This window comes from Microcebus murinus, chromosome 28, assembly GCF_040939455.1.
Source record: "Microcebus murinus isolate Inina chromosome 28, M.murinus_Inina_mat1.0, whole genome shotgun sequence".
In the NCBI taxonomy this organism is placed as follows: Eukaryota; Metazoa; Chordata; class Mammalia; order Primates; family Cheirogaleidae; genus Microcebus; species Microcebus murinus.
Genome location: NC_134131.1, coordinates 14,283,169 through 14,305,752, shown reverse-complemented (window position 1 = coordinate 14,305,752; position 22,584 = coordinate 14,283,169). Strand labels below are relative to the sequence as shown.

General features: G+C 56.6%; 1 protein-coding gene across 3 annotated transcripts in view; it reads left to right on the top strand.

Moving 5' to 3' along the window:
- Nucleotides 1-3,085: 3,085 nt before the first annotated feature.
- SRGAP3 (SLIT-ROBO Rho GTPase activating protein 3) overlaps nt 3,086-22,584 on the top strand; it is a 123,197-nt gene continuing 103,698 nt past the window's right edge. For all 3 annotated transcript variants that reach the window (XM_075998494.1, XM_075998496.1, XM_075998495.1), the window contains exon 1: nt 3,086-3,869. In XM_075998494.1, the coding sequence (XP_075854609.1) occupies nt 3,803-3,869 (67 nt within the window). In that variant the 5' untranslated portion in view covers nt 3,086-3,802. The remainder of the gene's footprint in view (nt 3,870-22,584) is intronic.

The following is a 22,584-nucleotide window of genomic DNA, read 5'->3' as shown; positions in this document are numbered from 1 at the left end:
CCCATGGCAACGCCTCTGGCCTAGACTCCGGTGCTGGCCGAGTTCTTGCGGTCCAATACGGCTCAGACTTGAGCTTTGAAAGCGATTCAGTTACTAGCCCGGTCATGTGTTCTTGAGCAAACTGCTTCAGTGCCCTGTGCCTCTGTTTCCCCAGCTTTATTTTTTTATTTTTTTGGAGTCAGAGTCTCACTCTGTGGCCTGGGCTTGGAGTGCCGTGGCGTCAGCCTAGCTCACAGCAACCTCAAACTCCTGGGCTCAAGCAATCCTCCTGCCTCAGCCTCCCGAGTAGCTGGGACTACATGCATGTGCCACCATGCCCGGCTAATTTTTTCTATATATGTTTTTAGTTGGCCAATTAATTTCTTTCTGTTTTTAGCAGAGACGGGGTCTTGTTCTTGCTCAGGCTGGTGTCGAACTCCTGACCTTGAGCGATCCTCCTGCTTTGGCCTCTCAGAGTGCTGGGATGACAGGTGTGAGCCACTGCGAGTCCGGCTTGTTTCCCCAGCTTTAAAGCGAAGATGATCCTAGCACCTGACCATGGGGTCGTAGCGAGGAATTAGTGATACAACCTGCACAGAGTGCTTGGCCCCACGCCTGTATGGAGGAGAACTTGATAAACACTAGCTATGCGTGTGATTCGGAAGATCTGAAAGAATTCAGGAATTGAGGCCCAGGGAAACGGAACATTCCAGGGGGCATTCGGAATGTGGCGGGGGTGGCACAGGTCAATCACAGGGTAGAGCCCCTCCCCCGCCATCCCCGGGTGACACATGCCACGTGCACGGGGGAGGAATCTGGCTGCTGTTCCCACCACGTGACGGGAACACCAGAGTGGCCAGAGTTGGCTTTTCTACAGCGAGGGTGAGGTGGCCACGGGAGGGCAGCTGGAGGGCCGGGCGGGCTGCAGGGGTTAGAAGGGAGAGGTGAGGCCGTGGTGCCAGGGGCCTGCCCGGGCCACACCCCCTCTTCTGGGGGATAGAAGGTCTGGGGTGACGTGTGTTCGCCGTGTGTGGTGATGGATTTGCATGAGGCTCCACGGCTTTCCAAAGTCTTCTTCCCTTTCTTTTCCTTCTTTTCTCTCTTCCTGTTTCCAGCCTGGTGTTCCCAGACCCTTGAATGCCAGCCCTAGGCCAAGCTGGGCCCTGACAAAGACGCCACGTCCGAGGGACTTCTGCTCCTCGCCAGGCTCTTTATTTATTTATTTAGAGACAGAGTCTCACTCTGTTGCCCGGGCTAGAGTGCCAAGGCGTCAGCCTCGCTCACAGCAACTTCCAACTCCTGGGCTCAAGCGATCCTCCTGCCTCAGCCTCCCGAGTAGCTGGGACTACAGGCATGTGCCACCATGCCCGGCTGATTTTTTTGTATATATATTTTTAGTTCTCCAGCTAATTTCTTTCTATTTTTTTTTTTTTTTTTTTTTTTTTTTAGTAGAGATGGGGTCTCGCTCTTGCTCAGGCTGGTCTCAAACTCCTGATCTTGAGCGATCCTCCCGCTTCGGCCTCCCAGAGTGCTGGGATGACGGCGTGAGCCACTGTGCCCGGCTCGTTTTTTTTACAATGTTATATAATTTACTCATGATGCTTACTTTTTGTCTTCCTCTCCTAGGCAAGGAAGGCCTCTTCCCTCACACAACTCCAGCGGCGCCCTTTGCTGCGTGGACCGCCAGGGCCGGTCTCACTGAGAATATTGGCACGGATGGTGCCGTGCAGCTCAGGAGCTCCGGAAGCGCACGGATTTGTGTGTGTGGTGGGGGGGAAGGAGCATATTTTGATTATTGCTGTACCCCTGTGCCCAGAACTGTTCCAGGCCTATCAGTAGATATCTGTTGAAAGAATGAATGAAAGAGGGTAGGGCACGGTGGCTCACGCCTGTCATCCTAGCACTCTGGGAGGCAGAGGCAGGAGGATCCCTTGAGCTCAGGAGTTCGAGACCAGCCTGAGCAAGAGCAAGACCCTGTGTCTACTAAAAATAGAAAGAAATTAGCCAAAACAACTAAAAATAGAAAAAATTATAGCCGGGCATGGTGGCGCATGCCTGTAGTCCCAGTTACTTGGGAGGCTGAGGCAGGAGGATCGCTTGAGCCCAGGAGTTGGAGGTTGCTGTGAGCTAGGCTGACCCTACAGCACTGTAGCCTGCTCAACAGAGTGAGACTCTGTCTCAAAAAAATAAAAAATAGTCCAGGTGCGGTGGCTCACGCCTGTAATCCTAGCACTCTGGGAGGCCAAGGCAGGCAGATTGCTCGAGGTCAGCAGTTCGAAACCAGCCTGAGCAAGAGCGAGACCCTGGTCTCTACTATAAATAGAAAGAAATTAATTGACCAACAAAAATATATATAGAAAAAATTAGCCGGGCATGGTGGCGCATGCCTGTAGTCCCAGCTACTCGGGAGGCTGAGGCAGGAGGATAGCTTGGGCCCAGGACATTAAGGTTGCTGTGAGCTAGGCTGACGCCACGGCCCTCACTCTAGCCCGGGCAACAGAGTGAGACTCTGTCTCAAAAAAACAATGAATGAAAGAGCCCCCAAAGACAGCCCGTTTGATTGGCCAGGAATCTGAGGCCGGAGAAGCAACTGCCCTGGCTCTGTGTGTCGTCCGCCAGCGTGCCTGTCCCTGCTCTCCGTGGCTTTGCTAAGCCACCTGCCGGAAACTCTTGGCATTGTCTCTGCCACCAAGAGATGGACAGACACCCGTTAATGCCTTTTCTCTCCGTGGGCCAGGCCTCCGGCTAGACTCTCCAGCCAGAGTGACCTGCTGCCGTCTAGTCCTTGGCTTGAGAGATTGAATCCAATTGCACAGTGCAAATAAATAAATAAATAAATAAAAGGGGGTGATCTTTAGTTTTGGGGAGCAAAATCCCTACCCCAGCTGCTGTCGCTGCTGCTGGTGGTTTGGAGTCTTTTGCAAGGAGTCTCTCAGGCCTCCTCAGCCCGGTTCTTCCTCCTGCCGCCCCTTCCCTTTTGTGAATGTCCCTTCCCCTTTCTGCTGTCGCTGGGCGCTGCTGCCCTGCAGGCTAGAATGTGTCAGCTGTTATAAAATCCGGGGGGCGGAGTCTGGTGGCGAGGGCGGTGGGGGCAGAGCGGGGCGGGCGGGCCCTGTGGGGCCAGCGGTCCAGCCCCGGGCTCTGGAGAAGCGAAGAAGCAGCGTTTTTGCAGCAGGGAAACTTGCACCCCGCCCTCCGGCCGCTGTCTCTCCAGTCCCCAGACCGAGGCTCCAGAGGGAGGGAGGGAGGATGCGAGATGACTGGCGCGTTGGCGGCCTGACCATCTGCCGGGCAGAGCAGGGGCCGGGAGGCGCCGCGCCTCTCGTGCATGTGTGCGTGTGTGCGTGCGGGCGATCGGGCGTGTGTGCACGCGTGTGAGTGAGCGAGGGCGTGTGCGTGTGAGTGGGTGCGTGTGTGCACACCGCAACCGTGTGTAAGCGTGTCTGCGTGAGTGCGTGAGTGTGTGTGTGTCTGTGCGTGAGTGCTCTTGGTTATCATTATCATCATTATTATTTCGGAAGAAACATCTTGAAAATCTGGGGCAGGCTACCGTGCCGGAGGTGATTCTTCTTTTTTGCAAGAAGAGCCGGCCGCAGCAAGCTGCTGGAGCCATTCCTTGGCGGGCGGCGAGCGAAGAGAATTTTCCTCCAGGAAGGAGAAGGATTTTTTTTGCCCCTGCTCCGCAGCCCCAAAAGAGAGAGAGCTCTTAGCCCCTGCTCTGGTGAGAGCGAGCAGAGCCGTGTGATCACCGGGGGCTGGAGAGAGGACCGGGGAGGGACGGAGGACATCAGAACAGCCCGGCCGGGTTCTTTGGCCACGGAAGATGTCATCTCAAACTAAGTTCAAGAAAGACAAAGAGATCATCGCCGAGTATGAAGCCCAGATAAAAGGTGAGACGCTGGCTGGGAGAGTTTCCTTTCTCCCCCTTTTCCCTCTTTCTCTTGCTCCGGCTTCCCCCTCGCCGCCCTTGCTTTCCTCCCCGCCACCATGAATCACTGTCGTGCATCAATAATCTCATTGTGCGGAGGGCGGCCGAGCGGGCGGCGGTCTCTGCATTGCAGGTGCGTGTCTGTGCGTGTGTGTGCGTGTGTGTGCGCGTGTGTGTGCGTGTGTGTGCGTGTGTGCGCGTGTGCCTGCGCCGAGGCTCCTCCGCCCGCTGAAGAGTGTCCTGGCCGCCCCATCATCTTGGCGGCGACATGCCCGCTGTCGGGCTATTTTGACAGTCACTGCCTCCGCCCCGTCCCTACCCCGGTAAAAAGCTCCTTGATATCGTGTATATTTTGGACCATCTGCTTTGTTTTTCTTCCTGCGCCTCCGCCGTTTTGTTTTTTGTTGTCGGTGGTGGTGGCGGCCTGGCCTCCACCTCTTGGGCTCGGCTGGAAGCAGCAGGCTGTGCTCAGGGAGGCGGCCTGCTTTGTGGCTGGCGGGAGGGCTGGCGCGGGGCCTACCGCCCCGCCCCGATGCAGGCATCTGGGCGTAAAGAGGGGGCCGGTGCGGGACATCTTGCAGCCCGGCTCTCTGTGCACCGGCGTCTGGGCTACCGGGCTCCACGCAGGCACAGCCGACAGCCCCACGTGTGCCGTGCAGGCTGGGGGGCGCCGCCCGCCCGGGGTGTAAGCCGGCGGGAGAGAGGGTGCGCCCACCTCTGGCTGCTGCTGCTGGGTCCGGCCTCGCGGCCACCGGGCGCACGCTGCCACCGGGCGAAGCCGCTCCCTGAATTCGGCTAGCCCCGGGCGGGCGAAACGGGAGAAGGGACCCCGTGGCCAGGCCAGGCTGGCTCTCTCAGGCGCGCACACGTCCCGGGCGGGACTGCGGCCCGGAGGACCTGGCAGCTCCGTCCGCCTGCCGCGCCAGCTGCCGGCTCTCCGGGAAGGAGCCCCAAGGTCTCCGGGGGTCCCCGTTCTCCTTGCGGCCGTCCCCAGAGACAGCGGAGGCAGAACGCGCCCTGGGTGGGCGCCGAGGCCTGTCCCTGAGGTCGCACGTGGACGGTCGAGCAGGTTGGTGATCTGGGGCTCAGGTGACCTGCGGGTGCCACGCCTGCCTCCAGGTGCGTGGTTCCTGCAGCCTCAGTCCCCCAGGGAGCCGGGACGCCTGGGAACGTGGGGAGGGGACTCGCCGCCGCTGCAGGAGGGCTCCGTTTTGGCCCCGGCCTCACCCAGGGTCTCGCGCCCTTGCGCTCTGGTCCAAGCCGCGTGCGCATCACCTCTGGGTGGAGTCGAGGCGGAGAGCAGCAGAAGACCCGCCTCTGTCCTGGTCTCTGCCCCTTGGTCTGGGGTTCAGCAATGGAAGCTGTGACTGGCCATGCTGTCGCCTTGCCGGAAATGCAGAACGAAGCCCAGAAATTTGCACTCACCCGAGCGCTGCACGAGGGAGCCGGTTTCCGTCTTCCGATAGACTCTTTTCGGGAAGTTTATGTTCTATCGGATTAATTTGGCCAATGATGTTGATGATGATGATGATTTTCTCGAGACAGAGTCTCACTTTGTTGCCCGGGCTAGAGTGCCGTGGCGTCAGCCTCACTCACAGCAGCCTCCAATTCCTGGGCTCAAGCGATCCTCCTGCCTCAGCCTCCCGAGTAGCTGAGACTACAGGCATGCCCATGCCTGGCTAATTTTTTCTGTATATTTTTAGTTGGCCAATTAATTTCTTTCTATTTTTAGTATAGACAGGGTCTCGCTCTTGCTCAGGCTGGTCTCGAATTCCTGACCTTGAGCATTCCACCTGCCTCGGCCTCCCAGAGTGCCAGGATGACAGGCGTGAGCCACCGCGCCTGGCCTACCTATCGCATTTCTGAAAGTTTGCTACAACCGGGCTGGCAGATTGGACTTGAGGGCCAAGTAAGCGGTGACTATGTGAGCCAATGCTTTTACTTTTCACCTGTCACCTTTATTTTAACAACTCATCACGGCACGCGCTGTGAATTTGATCGGGAACCCATCCCCTACCATGCCCGAGTGATCTCGTCCCTTCCAGACCCTAAATGCCTCTGCACTCTGGTTAAAGGGGTTTTGTTTTATTTCTTTAGAGCCAACACCCACAGCCACACTTAGGCCAGGATAACTGCCGTCTCCGCAAGTCTCTGAAATATTTCCTGTTAGACTTTCTCTCTGCTGCTGGTCACCATCACCGTGGCTGTGGCCGCTGCAGGGCCCCGCAGTGCCTGGGCTCCTCCTGGGTGGCATCCCTGCTCCGGGCCCACTCCAGATGGGTGCGTAGGAGGAGCGCAGTTTCAGAGCTGGGAAACTGAGGTCCAGAGACATGAAATGGCGTGCCCAGGGTCACACGACCCAGCGGTCCCTGTCACATGGTTGCCTGATCCTGCCCCTGGGAGGACTGACGTGGGCAGCAGATGGCAGTTGGTGGTGGGGACTGGCTGCCTCTTGCTCAAGTCCTGTCCTTTCCTCTCACCTTTTCATACCGCCTCCTTTGCGGCCTGCCTCGAGGGACGTTCGACCCAGCCCCAAAACAATGCCTCAGGCCAGTCACCGTGCTCCCTGGCATGATCTGGCTCCCTCGGTGCAAATGGTCGACCTAGTTAGACAGATTTTTGCACTCTGAATTTTGTGAAGGGAACTTTAGGTTTTTCAACATGGTGCTGAGTTCTTAGTTGACAGTACCCAGTTTTATCTCCTTTCTCCAGAGTCTGCTGGCCTCACAAAAAGGAATGTTTTAGAATGATATTTTTCCTATTATAAAAATGTTTAGACTCTTGCCTTCCCTAGCCTCATCAGATACTGGAATTCCTTTGATTATGTACCTGCAAAGCAGCTGTAAACCATAGGCTTGTACATTTTTTTTTTTGCTGACGGGGAACCCACCACCTTGCAAACAACCTTGTGTTGTGTCTTTGGACTGTTTTGACTCCTGTGGTTTTTTCTTTCTTTCTTTCTTTTTTTTGAGACAGAGTCTCACTCTGTTGCCCGGGGTAGAGTGCTGTGGTGTCAGCCTCGCTCACAGCAACTTCCAACTCCTGGGCTCAAGAGATCCTCCTGCCTCAGCCTCCCGAGGAGCTGGGACTACAAGCATGCGCCACCATGCCCGGCTGATTTTTTCTATATATTTTTAGTTAGCCAATTAATTTCTTTCTATTTATAATAGAGATGGGGTCTTGCTCTTGCTCAGGCTGGTTTCGAACTCCTGACCTCGAGCGATCCTCCCGCCTCCGCCTCCCAGAGTGCTAGGATTACAGGCGTGAGCCCCTGAGCCCGGCCATGTTTTTTCTTATTTTAAATATGTCGCTCACCTACCGATTTTATAGTCCCTTCCCCTCAGGACTTCATGGCACAAGACATATACTTTTTTCTCCATGGCCGCCATGACGCTGGGTGTTTGGAGCCTCTGCTTGTAGCTGGCGCTTTTGCCCTTGTGAGTTGGTTCTCTGCCACTTAGCATCTTCACTGTCCTTTGGATCCACTGCACCCTGAGCTGAAAACTCTGGTGTCTTGGGGTGCTCGGCAGATAGAATAAATGAGCGGCAGTAGCCACGCGCGAGCAGGGTGGCAGAAGAGTGCTGATGATGACAGTGGGCCCGAGAGCACGTGCCCTGTCTAAAGGGATAGTCACTACGTGGTTCAACCAGTCGTTTCCATTTAGGGATGTAGGCTCAGACAGATCTTTAAATCTTGCAACAGATGAATGAAATATGGATGAAGAGTTTTATGTTTTTAAAGAGGTTTTGCCAAAAATAACCTCCAAAAGATCATGTTATCGATGTCCTACTTCAAGAGCAGTATTATACTGAGTCCTAAATGTGATTCTCTAGATGTGGTCGAAGGAAGAAAACCGCTATCACCTGCCTTATTCTGTCTGTAATACTTCCGTTAATATTGCCCAAGGGTCGAATTGGCCCTTTCTGTTGCTCATCCCCTCATTGCACCATATATAATACGTCTGCTAGATTTTGTTTAATCTGCTAGGCTAGCAGCCTTGTCAGAGAGAAGAAAATGAAATGAATTTAACATGACTTGTTTTTGGTGACCCTGTGCTCGTGCGGAACAGACACTGCTTCCCGTCCCGGGTACTCAAAAGTGTTCCTTTACAAATCTGTTCAAGAAACTTGCCTGAGAATGACATCATGTTATCTAGTCTGGAACTGGCAGGCTGTAACTTCCTTCTTCTTTTGAAAATCAGAGCATTTGCCAGTCTCCAGCTTTTCGGCACCCGCCCGCCCTCCACCAATTCCCTCAAAGATCACTGCTCGCGTTGGTGATCACAGCAGCAGCCATTCTCGGTGTCCTGGGCTCCGGTTCTTGTTGGCAGATGTAAGGGTCTGTTCTGCATTTATTTAGAGTTCCTATTTCCATTTCAAACTAATGGAAAATTGAAATAGAAATGCAATGATGATTGGGCCGGGTGTGGCGGTGGCTCACGCCTGTCATCCCAGCACTCTGGGAGGCTGAGGTGGGAGGATCACTCAAGGTCAGGAGTTTGACACCAGCCTGAGCAGGAGCGAGACCCTGTCTCTACTAAAAATAGAAATTAGCTGGACAACTAAAAAAAATAAATAAATAAATAAAAAATATATATATATATATCAACATAAGGAGTGTTCCTCAAAGGTGAAAAGAAAAAAAACAACAAGAACAAAAAATAAGAAGTAAAAATTTTAATAAAAAAATATACAAAAAATTAGCCATGGTGGCGCATGCCTGTAGTCCCAGCTACTTGGGAGGCTGAGGCAGGAGGATCGCTTGAGCCCAGGAGTCTGAGGTTGCTGTGAGCGAGGCTGACGCCATGGCACTCACTGTAGCCTGGGCAACAGAGTGAGACTCTGTCTCAAAAAAGAAAAAACTAAAGCTGGGGAAACAGGCACAGGGCACTGAAGCAGTTGGCCCAAGACCACGCCTCCTTGGGAATGCTGGCTGGTGAGCGACAGGCGCGATGGGGGCGAGGCTGGGGGGGAGCGAGGCTGGCCGGGCGCGGGGGGGGGGGCAGGGGGGGGCGCGGGGGGGGCAGGGGGGGACGCGGGCCGTGGCCGGGCGGGGGGGGGGGGACGGGCCGTGGCCCGGGGGGGGCGGGCCGTGGCGGGGGGGGCGGGCCGTGGCGGGGGGGACGCGGGCCGTGGCCGGGCGGGGGGGGGGGACGGGCCGTGGCCGGGGGGGGCGGGCCGTGGCGGGGGGGGCGCGGGCCGTGGCCGGGCGGGGGGGGACGGGCCGTGGCCCAGGGGGGGGCGGGCCGTGGCCGGGCGCGGGGGGGGGGGCGGGCCGTGGCCGGGGGGGCGCGGGCCGTGGCCGGGCGGGGGGGGACGGACCGTGGCGGGGGGGGGGCGGGCCGTGGCCGGGCGCGGGGGGGGGGCGGGCCGGGGGGTGCCGTGGCCGGGCGCGGGGGGGGGGCGGGCCGTGGCCGGGCGGCGCGTTCTAGGGAGAGCCGCCGCCGCCTTGCGGGCAGGGGCGCGGGCCAGGCCGTGCGTGGGTTCTTGCGGTGATTCCGCCAACCTGGAATCTTACAGAGGAGGCCTCCAGGTGTCCCGTGCGACTGGGCTGGCGCGCGCCGTGGCTCGGGTCTGCCCGCATCGCCGGCGCCGGCCCCGCGCCTCCCAGACGGCGGCTTGACGAGGAGGAGGCGGGGCGAGGCGCGGCCACGCAGCCGGCTGCCCACGAGTGCCAGGGGCCTAGCCGCGCGGGCCTGACGCCGCAGGGACCGTCGGCTGGCGCGCTCGTCTGCGAGCCGCTCAGCCCGGCCCGCCTGCGCCGCGCGCCGCTGCGGGAGCTCAGGGCGCCCTGCACGGCCGGCCAGGTCCGGTGCCTCGGTCCCGCCCCGGGTGCCTCGGTCCCGCCCCGGGTGTCCTCGGTCCCGCCCCGGGTGTCCTCAGTCCCTCCCGGGTGCCTCGGTCCCGCCCCGGGTGCCTCGGTCCCTCCCCGGGTGTCCTCGGTCCCTCCCGGGTGCCTCGGTCCCGCCCCGGGTGTCCTCGGTCCCGCCCCGGGTGTCCCGGTCCCGCCCCGGGTGCCTCGGTCCCTCCCGGGTGTCCCGGTCCCTCCCGGGTGTCCCGGTCCCTCCCGGGTGCCCTCGGTCCCTCCCGGGTGCCTCGGTCCCTCCCCGGGTGTCCTCGGTCCCGCCTCGGGTGTCCCGGTCCCTCCCGGGTGCCCTCGGTCCCTCCCGGGTGCCCTCGGTCCCTCCCGGGTGTCCTCGGTCCCGCCCCGGGTGTCCCGGTCCCGCCCCGGGTGCCTCGGTCCCGCCCCGGGTGTCCTCGGTCCCGCCCCGGGTGTCCCGGTCCCGCCCCGGGTGCCTCGGTCCCTCCCGGGTGTCCCGGTCCCGCCCCGGGTGCCTCGGTCCCGCCCCGGGTGTCCTCGGTCCCGCCCCGGGTGTCCCGGTCCCGCCCCGGGTGCCTCGGTCCCTCCCGGGTGTCCTCGGTCCCTCCCGGGTGTCCTCGGTCCCGCCCCGGGTGTCCCGGTCCCGCCCCGGGTGCCTCCGTCCCTCCCCGGGTGCCTCGGTCCCTCCCCGGTGTCCCGGTCCCACCCCGGGTGCCTCGGTCCCTCCCCGGGTGCCTCGGTCCCTCCCCGGTGTCCTCGGTCCCGCCCCGGGTGCCTCGGTCCCTCCCCGGGTGCCTCGGTCCCTCCCCGGTGTCCCGGTCCCACCCCGGGTGCCTCCGTCCCTCCCCGGGTGCCTCGGTCCCTCCCCGGTGTCCTCGGTCCCGCCCCGGGTGCCTCGGTCCCTCCCCGGGTGCCTCGGTCCCTCCCCGGTGTCCTGATCCCACCCCGGGTGCCACCGGTGCCCACACACACAGAGAAGCCACCGCCCCTTGTGCTCCGTGCGAACAAACACAGTGCTCATGAAATCAGATTTTAAAAATGTAATTTTTTTTTGAAACAGAGTCTCACTCTTGCCCAGGCTAGAGTGAGTGCCGTGGCATCAGCCCAGCTCACAGCAACCTCAGACTCCTGGGCTCAAGCCATCCTCCTGTCTCAGCCTCCCAAGTAGCTGGGCCTACAGGCATGCGCCACCATGCCCGGCTGATTTTTTCTCTATATATTTTTAGTTGGTCAATTAATTTCTTTCTATTTATAGTAGAAAGAAAGGGTCTGGCTCTGGCTCAGGCTGACCTCGAGCAATATGCCCGCCTCGGCCTCCCAGAGTGCTAGGATTACAGGCGTGAGCCACGGTGCCTGGCCTATTTTTTATTTTTTTGAGACAGAGTCTCACTCTGTTGCCTGGGCTAGTGTGTCATGGCGTCAGCCTAGCTCACGGCAACCTCCAACTCCTGGGCTCAAGCGATCCTCCTGCCTCAGCCTCCCGAGTAGCTGGGACTACAGGCATGCGCCACCACGCCCGGCTGATTTTTTTGTATATATTTTTAGTTGGCCAATTAATTTGTTTCTATTTTTAGTAGAGATGGGGTGGGGGGGGTCTCGCTCTTGCTCAGGCTGGTCTCGAACCCCTGACCTCGAGCGATCCTCCCGCCTCAGCCTCCCAGAGTGCTAGAATGACAGGTGTGAGCCACTGCCCCCGACCTTAAAAATGTTTCTGTGACTCGGTCTCCATTTCATATCTCCATTCTGTTGGGAGTGACAGAAATGAATCTGAGTCACTCTGGGGTGTCCCTCCGTTTCCCTCCAAGGCTGTGTCCGTGGTGCTTAGGCAGTGGCAGGGCTGTTGTGGGGACATCCGCTGTGGCCGGTTTCCCTCGGTGACTGCCTGGGATAGCTGCCTTCCCACTGGGTCTCCGGTGGCTGTCCCCGGGCTCAGCCTGCGGAGGGGCCCAGCTCCTCTCTGCTCCTGGATTCTGCCATGAGTCTGCCGGTAGCTCCGTGGAAACCGTCCTCCGTGGAGCCGGTCCCTTGCCAGACGGACTGGGTGCCTCTGCTGTAGGCAGCGTGCACTTGGCCTCCCGGCCACTCTCTTGCAGCGGGTGTGCAGTGGCCACTTCTGTCTCCGAGCTTTGCAGACTTGTATAGACTCGGTGGGGGGGACAGGGCTAACTCGTCAAGAACCGACCTCCACCCCCACCCCGTCCCAGCCTCGCTCGGCTAAAAACGTCCCCCTTCCCAGCCCTGCGGCCTCGCTTCCCTCTGGTGCCCAGACTGCAGTCTGTGTTCGGCAGCAAGCATGAGAAGGACAGCATTGTCTGGACAATGGACTTGTCCCCAGCAGCCCCGCGGGGACCTGTCCCCTGGCACTGGTGTGGCTCTCTGCCAGCCTCCTTGGCCATCAGGGCTGCTTTTTGGATTCCTGATGGCTTTGTCTGCCGCTGCCACCAGTGGTGGCCTGTCACCCCTTGCTTTTTTTTTTTTTTTTTTGAGACAGAGTCTCACTTCGTTGCCCAGACTAGAGTGGTGTCAGCCTCACTCACAGCAACTTCAAACTCCTGGGCTCAAGCGAGCCTCCTGACTCAGCCTCCCCAGTAGCTGGGACTACAGGCATGCACCACCATGCCCGGATAATTTTTTCTATATATTTTTAGTTGGTCAATTAGTTTCTTTCTATTTATAATAGAGATGGGGTCTTGCTCTTGCTCAGGCTGGTCTCGAACTCCCGCCTCAGCCTCCCAGAGTGCTGGGATGACAGGCGTGAGCCACCGCACCCGGCCACACCCTGTGTTTGTGACTGTTGGTGGAGAGTGTTTTCAAAACACACAGTTAATGTGGGTCCGAAAGTTTTCCAGCCATTTCTCAGACAGAAAGGCCTGGGTTCCTGCAGGCAGGTCGAGTCGCCACTGAGAGATTCGTGCCTGGCGGGATGAGCTAGCTCCTTAGGGGGGACCTGCCGTAGCTTATGGTTCCTTAGAAGGAATCAGAGAAAGAGAGGTGACGTGAGAGGACTCTTACCCATGAAACACCGTAGCCACCTTCAGGGACACGGAAGAGTGGGCGTCATTTCTATGATGAGCCTCTAGTCTAAGAGCCGGGAACAGGCCAAGGGCCGTGGCTGTCCACGGGCAGCTGTCTCAGCAGGACGCTTATGCAGAGTTGGATGCGCGTTTCCCCACAAACAAGCCCTCCCCCGCAAACAAGCCCTCCCCCGCAAACAAGCCCTCCCCCGCAAACAAGCCCTCCCCAGGAAACGCAAGAGAATTACAGAAAGAAAAAGTAGGGGGAGGGAACTGCAAGAAAGCACCGTGTTTCCCCAAAAACAAGCCCTACCCGTAAAATAAGCCCCACAGGATGTCTAAGCATTTGCGCAATAGAAGCCCCACCCCGAAAATCAGCCCTAGTGACGGCGTGGCTGCGCAGCGTCTGCACAACCCGTGCGTGTCGTCGCGGAGCGGGAAAGGACACGAGCAGCCCTTCTCCTCCGCCCCGTGACAGCTCTAGTGCTCGGCAGGAGAGATGGGGGCCCATGACTCTAAAGGAAACAGAGTCGCAAGACATTCAGGATGGGACTCGGGGTGTGGAGAGTGAGGATGATGTTCCAGGAGAAGGCGACCTCACTCTATTTGAATTAATGTAGATGGTTGTACCGTCCTTAAAAAAAAAATAACACATGCCCTGAAAATAAGCCCTAGGGTGTGTTCTTGAGGAAAAATAAACATAAGACCCTGTCTTATTTTCGGGGAAACACGGTAGTAACACTGCCTTTACTTTGATCCGTGGCCTCTCCAGACAGTATCTTGTGGGTCTCCCAGAGACATATCACCTTGGGGAAACTGAGGCAGAACAGCAGTCACTCCCTGGCTTTTGGCGATCTGATAATTGATTACCCTTTGGCCTCTTGCCCTGACCATCTGGACTCCTGATCTTTTGCCTGGCTGTGGTGTTTGAGTTTGTTTGTCCCTTGACCCTCAGCTGCCCGGGGACTCTGTCCGCAGCCCCATCCTCCCGGTTCAGGCCCCCACCTGGCGCGTCTCTGTCTTGCCGCATCTCATCCTTGGCGAGTGTCACTGCTGAAACTCTGCTCCAGACATGGCAGAGGCCCTGCTGCTATCTGCCAGAGACACAGAATGACAGAGAGGCTGAAAATGCAGCGGGCGCGGCGGCTCACGCCTGTCATCCCAGCACTCTGGGAGGCGAGGCGGGAGGATCGCTCAAGGTCAGGAGTTCCAGACCAGCCTGAGCAAGAGCGAGACCCCGTCTCTACTAAAAAGAGAAATTAATTGTCCAACTAAAAAAATATATAGAACAAATTAGTCGGGCACGTTGGTGCGTGCCTGTAGTCCCAGCTACTCGGGAGGCTGAGGCCGGAGGATCAGGAGTTTGAGACCAGCCTGAGCAAGCGCGAGACCCTGTCTCTACTAAAAATAGAAAGAAATTAGCCAGACACCTAGAAATATATAGAAAAAATTAGCCGGGCGTGGTGGTGCATGCCTGTAGTCCCAGCTACTCCAGAGGAGGCTGAGGCAGGAGGATGGCTTGAGCCCAGGAGTTGGAGGTTGCTGTGAGCGAGGCTGACGCCACGGCACTGTAGCCCGGGCAACAGAGCGAGACTCTGTCTCAAAAAAAAGGAAAAAGATGTGGTGGCCCGGTTCACTTAGGTTTAGTTTAACAAATGTCTACTGCGCTCCCACTGCGCCCCTGTCCTGGAGGACTGGGACTCTGTGGCGGACAGGTTGTGACTTGTGCTAACGAGAGTTGACTGTCACGTGAGCGCCGGCTCACAGCACCGGGAGAGCGTGGGGCGTCTGCAGCAAATGGATCTAAAGGCCGAGAAGGCTGCTGTTGGTTTTCTGCCCGATTTGCCAAGTGGAATCTCATTGGCTAGGCTCACCTCACTGCCCTCATTTCCTGAGCTCTTTGGGGTCTAGGGCGGGCGGCCTCCAGCTACGGCCCGCAGGCCGCACTTGGGTCTTCTTTTCCCCATTTGATTTTTACTTAAAAATAAGATATGTGCAGTGTGCATAGGAATTTGTTCATAGTTTTTTTTTTTTAACTATAGTCCGGCCCTCCAGCGGTCTGAGGGACGGTGAACTGGGCCCCTGTTTAAAACGTTTGAGGACCCCTGGTCTAGACACAACCATCTTTCGGTCTAGAGAAGGGTCCGGAGTCATCAAAAGGGCTGAGGAAGGTCAGTGCCTCTAAGAGACACACAGTTCCAGGTGTCATAGATAAAGAAGAACGGGCGCGGTGGCTCACGCCTGTCATCCTAGCACTGTGGGAGGCCAAGGCTTAAGGATCTCTCAAGGTCAGGAGTTGGAGACGAGCCCAAGCAAGAGTTAGACCCCCTCTCTACTAAAAATGAAAAGAAATTAGCCAGACAATTAAAAATATATAGAAAAAGTTAGCCGGGCATGGTGACCCATGCCTGTAGTCCCAGCTACTCGGGAGGCCCAGGTGGGAGGATCCCTTGAGCTCAGGAGCTGGAAACCAGCCTGAGCAAGAGCGAGACCCCGTCTCTACTATAAATAGAAAGAAATTAATTGGCCAACTGATATATATAGAAAAAATTAGCCGGGCGTGGTGGCGCATGCCTGTAGTCCCAGCTACTCGGGAGGCTGAGGCAGGAGGATCGCTTGAGCCCAGGAGTTGGAAGTTGCTGTGAGCGAGGCTGACGCCACGGCACTCACTCTAGCCTGGACAACAGAGTGAGACTCTGTCTCAATAAAATAAAATAGAACAAAACATGCGGTGGAAGACGCTAAACAGAAGATTTACCAATGCTGTTTGAAGAGAGGTCTGTGGGAATCAATCGGGAATGAGTTCAATCAACGTGCAAAGATTTACCAAACAACTGACATGTGCTCTTGCTCCAATCAGGACTTTGGTTATTTTTTGGGGGGGGACAGAGTCTCGCTTTGTTGTCCAGGCTACAGTGAGTGCCGTGGCGTCAGCCTCGCTCACAGCAACCTCAGACTCCTGGGCTCAAGCGATCCTCCTGCCTCAGCCTCCCGAGTAGCTGGGACTACAGGCATGCGCCACCATGCCCGGCTCATTTTTCCTATGCCTATTTTTAGTCGTCCCGCTGATTTCTTTCTATTTATAGTAGAGGCGGGGTCTCTCTGTTGCTCAGGCTGGTCTCAAACTCCTGACCTGGAGCGATCCTCCCGCCTCGGCCTCCCAGAGTGCTGGGATGACAGGTGTGGGCTGCCGCGCCGGGCCACCCTCGCCCTTCGAACCAGCTGGGGGAGGTCGGGAGCCTCTTCCTCCTCTGGCCTGGTGCGCAGCGTGGAGGGCCGTCTGGCCGCCGCGGGCCGTGGGCCGCGGAGTGAAGGCCGCGTGGAGCGGAGGCCGCGCGGCCTGGCTTGGGGAGCCGAGGAAGCCGGAGGCAGCTGCGGGCGGAGGGGCCTAGCAGGGCTGGGAGGTGGCGCGTCCCTCCCGCTCGCTGGGTTCCGAGCGCAGGTGCGGCTCTCAGCATCACGCTCGCCCGAGCCGGAGCCGCGTGGTTAGGGCGGGGAAGCGGGCTCCCCCGCTCAGGCCTGCGCGCCGGGACCGCGGTGTCAGCGTTGCGGTCTGCAGGGGGTAATCCGCCCTCCTGGAGTGTGCGGTGGGCTCCCCGCAATGGGGATCCGCCCTCCTGGAGTGTGCGGTGGGCTCCCCGCAATGGGGATCCGCCCTCCTGGAGTGTGCGGTGGGCTCCCCGCAATGGGGATCCGCCCTCCTGGAGTGTGCGGTGGGCTCCCCGCAATGGGGATCCGCCCTCCTGGAGTGTGCGGTGGGCTCCCCGCAATGGGGATCCGCCCTCCTGGAGTGTGCGGTGGGCTCCCCGCAATGGGGATCCGCCCTCCTGGAGTGTGCGGTGGGCTCCCCGCAATGGGGATCCGCCCTCCTGGAGTGTGCGGTGGGCTCCCCGCAATGGGGATCCGCCCTCCTGGAGTGTGCGGTGGGCTCCCCGCAATGGGGATCCGCCCTCCTGGAGTGTGCGGTGGGCTCCCCGCAATGGGGATCCGCCCTCCTGGAGTGTGCGGTGGGCTCCCCGCAATGGGGATCCGCCCTCCTGGAGTGTGCGATCGGCTCCCCGCAATGGGGATCCGCCCTCCTGGAGTGTGCGGTGGGCTCCCCGCAATGGGGATCCGCCCTCCTGGAGTGTGCGGTGGGCTCCCCGCAATGGGGATCCGCCCTCCTGGAGTGTGCGGTGGGCTCCCCGCAATGGGGATCCGCCCTCCTGGAGTGTGCGGTGGGCTCCCCGCAATGGGGATCCGCCCTCCTGGAGTGTGCGGTGGGCTCCCCGCAATGGGGATCCGCCCTCCTGGAGTGTGCGGTCGGCTCCCCGCAATGGGGATCCGCCCTCCTGGAGTGTGCGGTGGGCTCCCCGCAATGGGGATCCGCCCTCCTGGAGTGTGCGGTCGGCTCCCCGCAATGCGTTTTCCGTTAGTCCTGGGGCAGGCGCAGCCCCCTTTCCCAGTTCTTTCCGTATCTCCCCTGCCCCCATTCCCTGCCCTCCTTCATTTGTTTTTTTTGTTGTTTTTTTTTGTGTGTGTGTGATACAGTCTCACTCTGTTGCCCAGGCTAGAGTGAGTGCCGCAGCGTCAGCCTCGCTCACAGCAACCTCAGACTCCTGGGCTCAAGCGATCCTCCTGCCTCAGCCTCCCGAGTAGCTGGGACTACAGGCATGCGCCACCACGCCAGGCTAATTTTTTTCTATATATTTTTAGGTGGCCAATTAATTTCTTTGTATTTTTAGTAGAGATGGGGTCTCGCTCTTGCTCAGGCTGGTTTTGAACTCCTGACCTGGAGCATTCCTCCCGCCTCGGCCTGCCTTCCTTCGTTGGAATCAGGGGATCCTCTGACCACAGATCAAAATAGAGAGAGGACATCGGAGCCCTTTCGTAATTGTCCGTGGTGACGGTTCTGAAATGGCTTCGTAGGTTCGTGTTTTGTTTTGCAGCTTGACTCTATCCTGCAAGTAACTGCTTTTCTCCTTGTCTTACTCCTTTTTAAAGTCTTTGCTCAGCGCGTGGGAGGCACTGTTGGGTGTTAACAGTAAACCGAGGGAGGAACTCTGGACCTAGATGCAGAAAGCCTGGGTTTGAGTGCAAATCCAGCTTCTTTCTTGCTGCGTGACCCTTGCTAAGCTGCTGGGCCTCCCTGAGCCTCTGTTTCCTCATTTCTAAAAATGAGGGTTATGCAACCTACCCCACATGTTCTTAAGGTTAAATGAGGCAATCGAATATGAGTATTATTTGCAAACTCTTAAGGGATTTACAATTATAATTGTTATGATTCCTTCAGAGAATATTTATTAAGGCTGGGCGTGGTAGCCTCACACTTGTAAACTTGGTCCTTTGGGAGGCCGAGGCAGGAGAATCTCTTGAGGTCAGGAGTTTGAAACCAGCCTGAGCAACACGGCAAGACTCCGTCTCTACAAAAAGCAGAAAAATTGGCCGGGTGTGGTGGCGCGCACTATGCCTATAGTCCCAGCTACTTGGGAGGATCACTTGAGCCTAGGAGTTGGCAGTGAGCTATGATCATACCATTCCCTCAAGGCTGGACAGCAAAGAAGACCCTCTCTACAAAAACAAAAAAACAAACAAATTTTTCTTAAGCTTCTGTTGCATTTTAGAGGCTAGAGAAAGAGTGGGGCGTGAGCTTGCAGTCTGGGGTGTCAGCAGTGGGAGGGTGGAAGGCAGGCAGATTGGCAATGAAAAGGTTCATTCCTAAACAGGATAAATTCACATAGTGGTAGTCATTATAAAGAAAATAAAACAGAGTGATGGAATAGAGCGTGAGTGGAGGGGAGTGGGTTCCTGATGAGAAATCAAGAAAAGTCTCCTCTATGCCGGGATGTCACCTGAAAAGCTGAGGAAGAGAATCCAGGCCTGGGAAGCAGCAAGTGCAAAGGCCCTGGGGCACAGACACCAAACTTAAGAGAATTACAGAAAGAAAAAGTAGGGGGAGGGAACTGCAAGAAAGCACCGTGCAAGAAAGACCCACCCATAAAACAAGCCCCACAGGATGTCTGAGCACGTGCACAATAGAAGCCCTACCCCGAAAATCAGCCCTAGTGCCGGGCGTGGCTGCGCAGCGTCTGCACAACCCGTGCGTGTCGTCGCGGAGCGGGAAAGAACACGAGCAGCCCTTCTCCTCCGCCCGTGACAGCTCTAGTGCTCCACAGGAGAGATCGGGGCCGGTGGCTCTAAAGGAAACAGAGTCGCAAGACATTCAGGATGGGACTCGGGGTCTGGAGAGTGAGGATGATGTTCCAGGAGAAGGCGACTTCCCTCTATTTGAATCAGTGTAGATGGTCGCACCGTATTTTAAAAAAAAATAACACATCCCCTGAAAATAGGCCCTAGGATGTCTTCTTGAGGACAAATGAATGTGAGCCCCTGTCTGACTTGCGGGGGACGCGGCAGGGGCGGCAGGAGCCGAGCGAGGCCGAGCCCGCCAGGAGAAGAGAGCGCGGCCCGTGGCTGCGTCGAGACTCCTGTTTCACTTCACGCGCGGCTGCAGGTTTTAAGCAGGGAGGTGACGGTTCCTGGTGTGGGAAGGTCTCTCCTGGAGCGTGGAGAGGCGCTGGCGGGGGACACGAGGAACCGCTGGGCCCACTGAGGGGCTGCAGCGGCCCAGGCAGGGCTGGTGCCTGCGACCGGGAGCGCGCGGTGGCGCCACGCTTGTGTGACGCCGGGCACCGTTTTCGTACGTGCGTGGAGTCTCCTGCTGTGTAGGAGGGTGTTCTCGCTCTTCCTTCAGCCCATCTGGTTTGCTCTCTCTCAAAAACGCTACTTAAAATAGGGGTCCTTTTGGCCGGGTTCCGTGGCTCACGCCTGTCATCCCAGACACTCTGGGAGGCCGAGGCGGGAGGATTGCTCAAGGTCAGGAGTTGGAGACCAGCCTGAGCAAGAGCGAGACCCCGTCTCTACTATAAATAGAAAGAATTTAGCAGGACAACTAAAAATATGTAGAAAAAATTAGCCGGGCATGGTGGCGCATGCCTGTAGTCCCAGCTACTTGGGAGGCTGAGGCAGGAGGATCGCTTGAGCCCAGGAGTTTGAGGTTGCTGTGAGCGAGGCTGAGGCCACGGCACTCTAGCCTGGGCAACAGAGTGAGACTCTGTCTCAAAAAAGAACAAATGCTACTTAAAATAGGTACACTTTTCTGTGTGTCTATTACACATCACTAAAAAGTTAAGAAAATACTTAAGTTTGCTGAGCGGAGAAAAACCAAGCGGGGGTCGTGCTTGAGACGCTCCTGCTGTCCGTCTTGGAGGGAGGGTCCTCGGGCCCTGGGCACGTTCTTTGCCTTCTCTGAGTGATGAGGTTATTCTAGCAGCCCCTGAGGAAGCTGTGGGAAGTTGCCGGATAAACCATGGTGTCCCAGGCTCCAGTGGCTTGGGATTAAGCTGGGGGAGGCGCCTCTGCCCGGCTTCCCGGGCTGGGAGACCATGGGCCATGGTTTGCTTGGGGAGCTTGGAAAGAGGGAGCCAGAACTGGGAGGTTTTCTGAGTGTTCTTTTCCCCGGCTGCGGTGGAGCCGGGGCACGAGAGGTCCCATGCATCTTGTGACCCAACGTGGCGTCTTCAGCTGGGACCGGCGGCACCAACAAAACAGAGCCCATACTCAGCAACTCCTCTTTATCTACCTATTTATTTGGCTGTTTTCATCCTGTGTGTTTTTTTAGATTATAAAAGTAATGCCCGCTTCCCCCCACCCTCAACGTTTTATTAAGAAAATGTTCACACAAAGAGCAAAAATACCCAATTTTTTTTTTCTTGAGACAGAGTCTCACTCTGTTGCCCGGGCTAGAGTGCCGTGGTGTCAGCCTCGCTCACAGCAACCTCAAACTCCTGGGCTCAAGCAATCCTCCTGCCTCAGCCTCCCGAGGAGCTGGGACTACAGGCATGGGCCACCATGCCCGGCTAATATTTTCTATATATTTTTAGTTGGTCAATGAATTTCTTTTTATTTTTAGTAGAGACGAGATCTCACTCTTGCTCAGGCTGGTTTTGAACTCCTGACCTTGAGCAATCTGCCTGCCTGGGCCTCCCAGAGTGCTAGGATGACAGACGTGAGCCACTGTGCCCAGCCAAAAATACACAATTTTTAAAGAGTCAGATCTGTCAGAAGTGAACCACAAAGAAAGTGAAATGTCCTCGTGATCCTGCAGAGAACATCAGGGTTATATATAATCCTCCAGGATTTTTTTTTTAGTGTAAACTAACATATTATTATGATTGACTTAACAATCAGATAATATCATTTATTCTTTTTTTTCTTCTTTAAAAATATTTAATAAATTATTTTGGACATCTTTGCGTGTGAGGATTTATTCGTCTGCCTTGTTCTATTTTTGTTTTTGTTTTTGTTTTTTTTTTTGAGACAGAGTCTCACTCTGTTGCCCGGGCTAGAGTGCTGTGGCCTCAGCCTCGCTCACAGCAACCTCAAACTCCTGGGCTCAAGCGATCCTCCTGCCTCAGCCTCCTGAGTAGCTGGGACTACAGGCATGCGCCACCATGCCCGGCTAATTTTTTCTATATATATTTTTAGTTGGCCAATTAATTTCTTTCTATTTTTAGTAGAGACGGGGTCTCGCTCTTGCTCAGGCTGGTTTCGAACTCCTGACCTTGAGCGATCCGCCCGCCTCAGCCTCCCTGAGTGCTAGGATCGCAGGTGTGAGCCACCGTGCCTGGCCTGCCTTGTTCTATTTTTAAAAACAGTTTTACTGAGATTTGAATACTGCACTGTAAAATTCACCTGCTTTTAAGTGTATAACTCATTGACTTTTTAGTTATGTTTTCAGAATCATGTAGCGAACATGGCAGTTCAATTTTAGAACATTTCCATCACCCCTAAAAGATCCCTTATGCCCATTTGCAGTCACTCCCTGTTCTTACCCCGTCTCCAGGCAACCACCAGTCTATTTTTGGCCTCTATAGATTTGCCTTTTATGGGCATTGCATATGAAGGAAATCATGCAATATGTTTTCTTTTGTGTCTGGCTTCCTTTCATGAGCATGGTGCTCTCAGGGTTCATCCGTGTTGTGGCCTAGATCAGTACTTGGTTCCTTTTCATTGCCGAATAATATTCTGTTTTAGGGCAACACCATGTTTTGTTTTTTTGTTTACCAGCTGGTGAACGTTCGGGCGTTTCCAGTTTTCGGCTATTGGGAACAATCTCGCTGCGGACAAGGCCACGCTTCCTCCTGTGGCGCTCCCGGGCAGCCTCGCAGCACACGGCGATTCCAGAACAGGGTAGCCAGATCCCACTGGCGGCTGTTTACTTAGTTTTTGGATTTTTTGGATGATATAAATAATGCTTTCTTTTTGAGTCACAGTCTCACTTTGTTCCCCGGGCTGTAGTGCCGTGGCGTCAGCCTTGCTCACAGCAACCTCAAACTCCTGGATTCAAGCGATCCTCCTGCCTCGGTCTCCTGAGTAGCTGGGACTACAGGCATGCACCACCACGCCCGGCTAATTTTTTCTATATATTTTTAGTAGTCTGGCTAATTTCTTTCTATTTTTAGTAGAGACGGGGTCTCGCTCTTGCTCAGGCTGGTCTCGACCTCCTGAGCTCAAGTGATCCTCCTGCCTTGGCCTCCCAGAGTGCTGGGATGACAGGCGTGAGCCACCGCGCCTGGCCTAAATAATGCTTTATCAGACATTTTTGCACATATATCTCTGTGCACATGGGTGAGTGTTTTTGAAGGACATATATTTAGAAGGAGAAGTTCCGAATCAACAAATAGAAACTTTTGCAATTTCAGCAGCTGGTGTCCAGTCGTCTTCTGAGACGTGAGCCACCGCACCCGGCCATCGGGCAGTTTCTATGTGGAGGTCTGAGCCCGGTGGGGGCATCCTCTGCC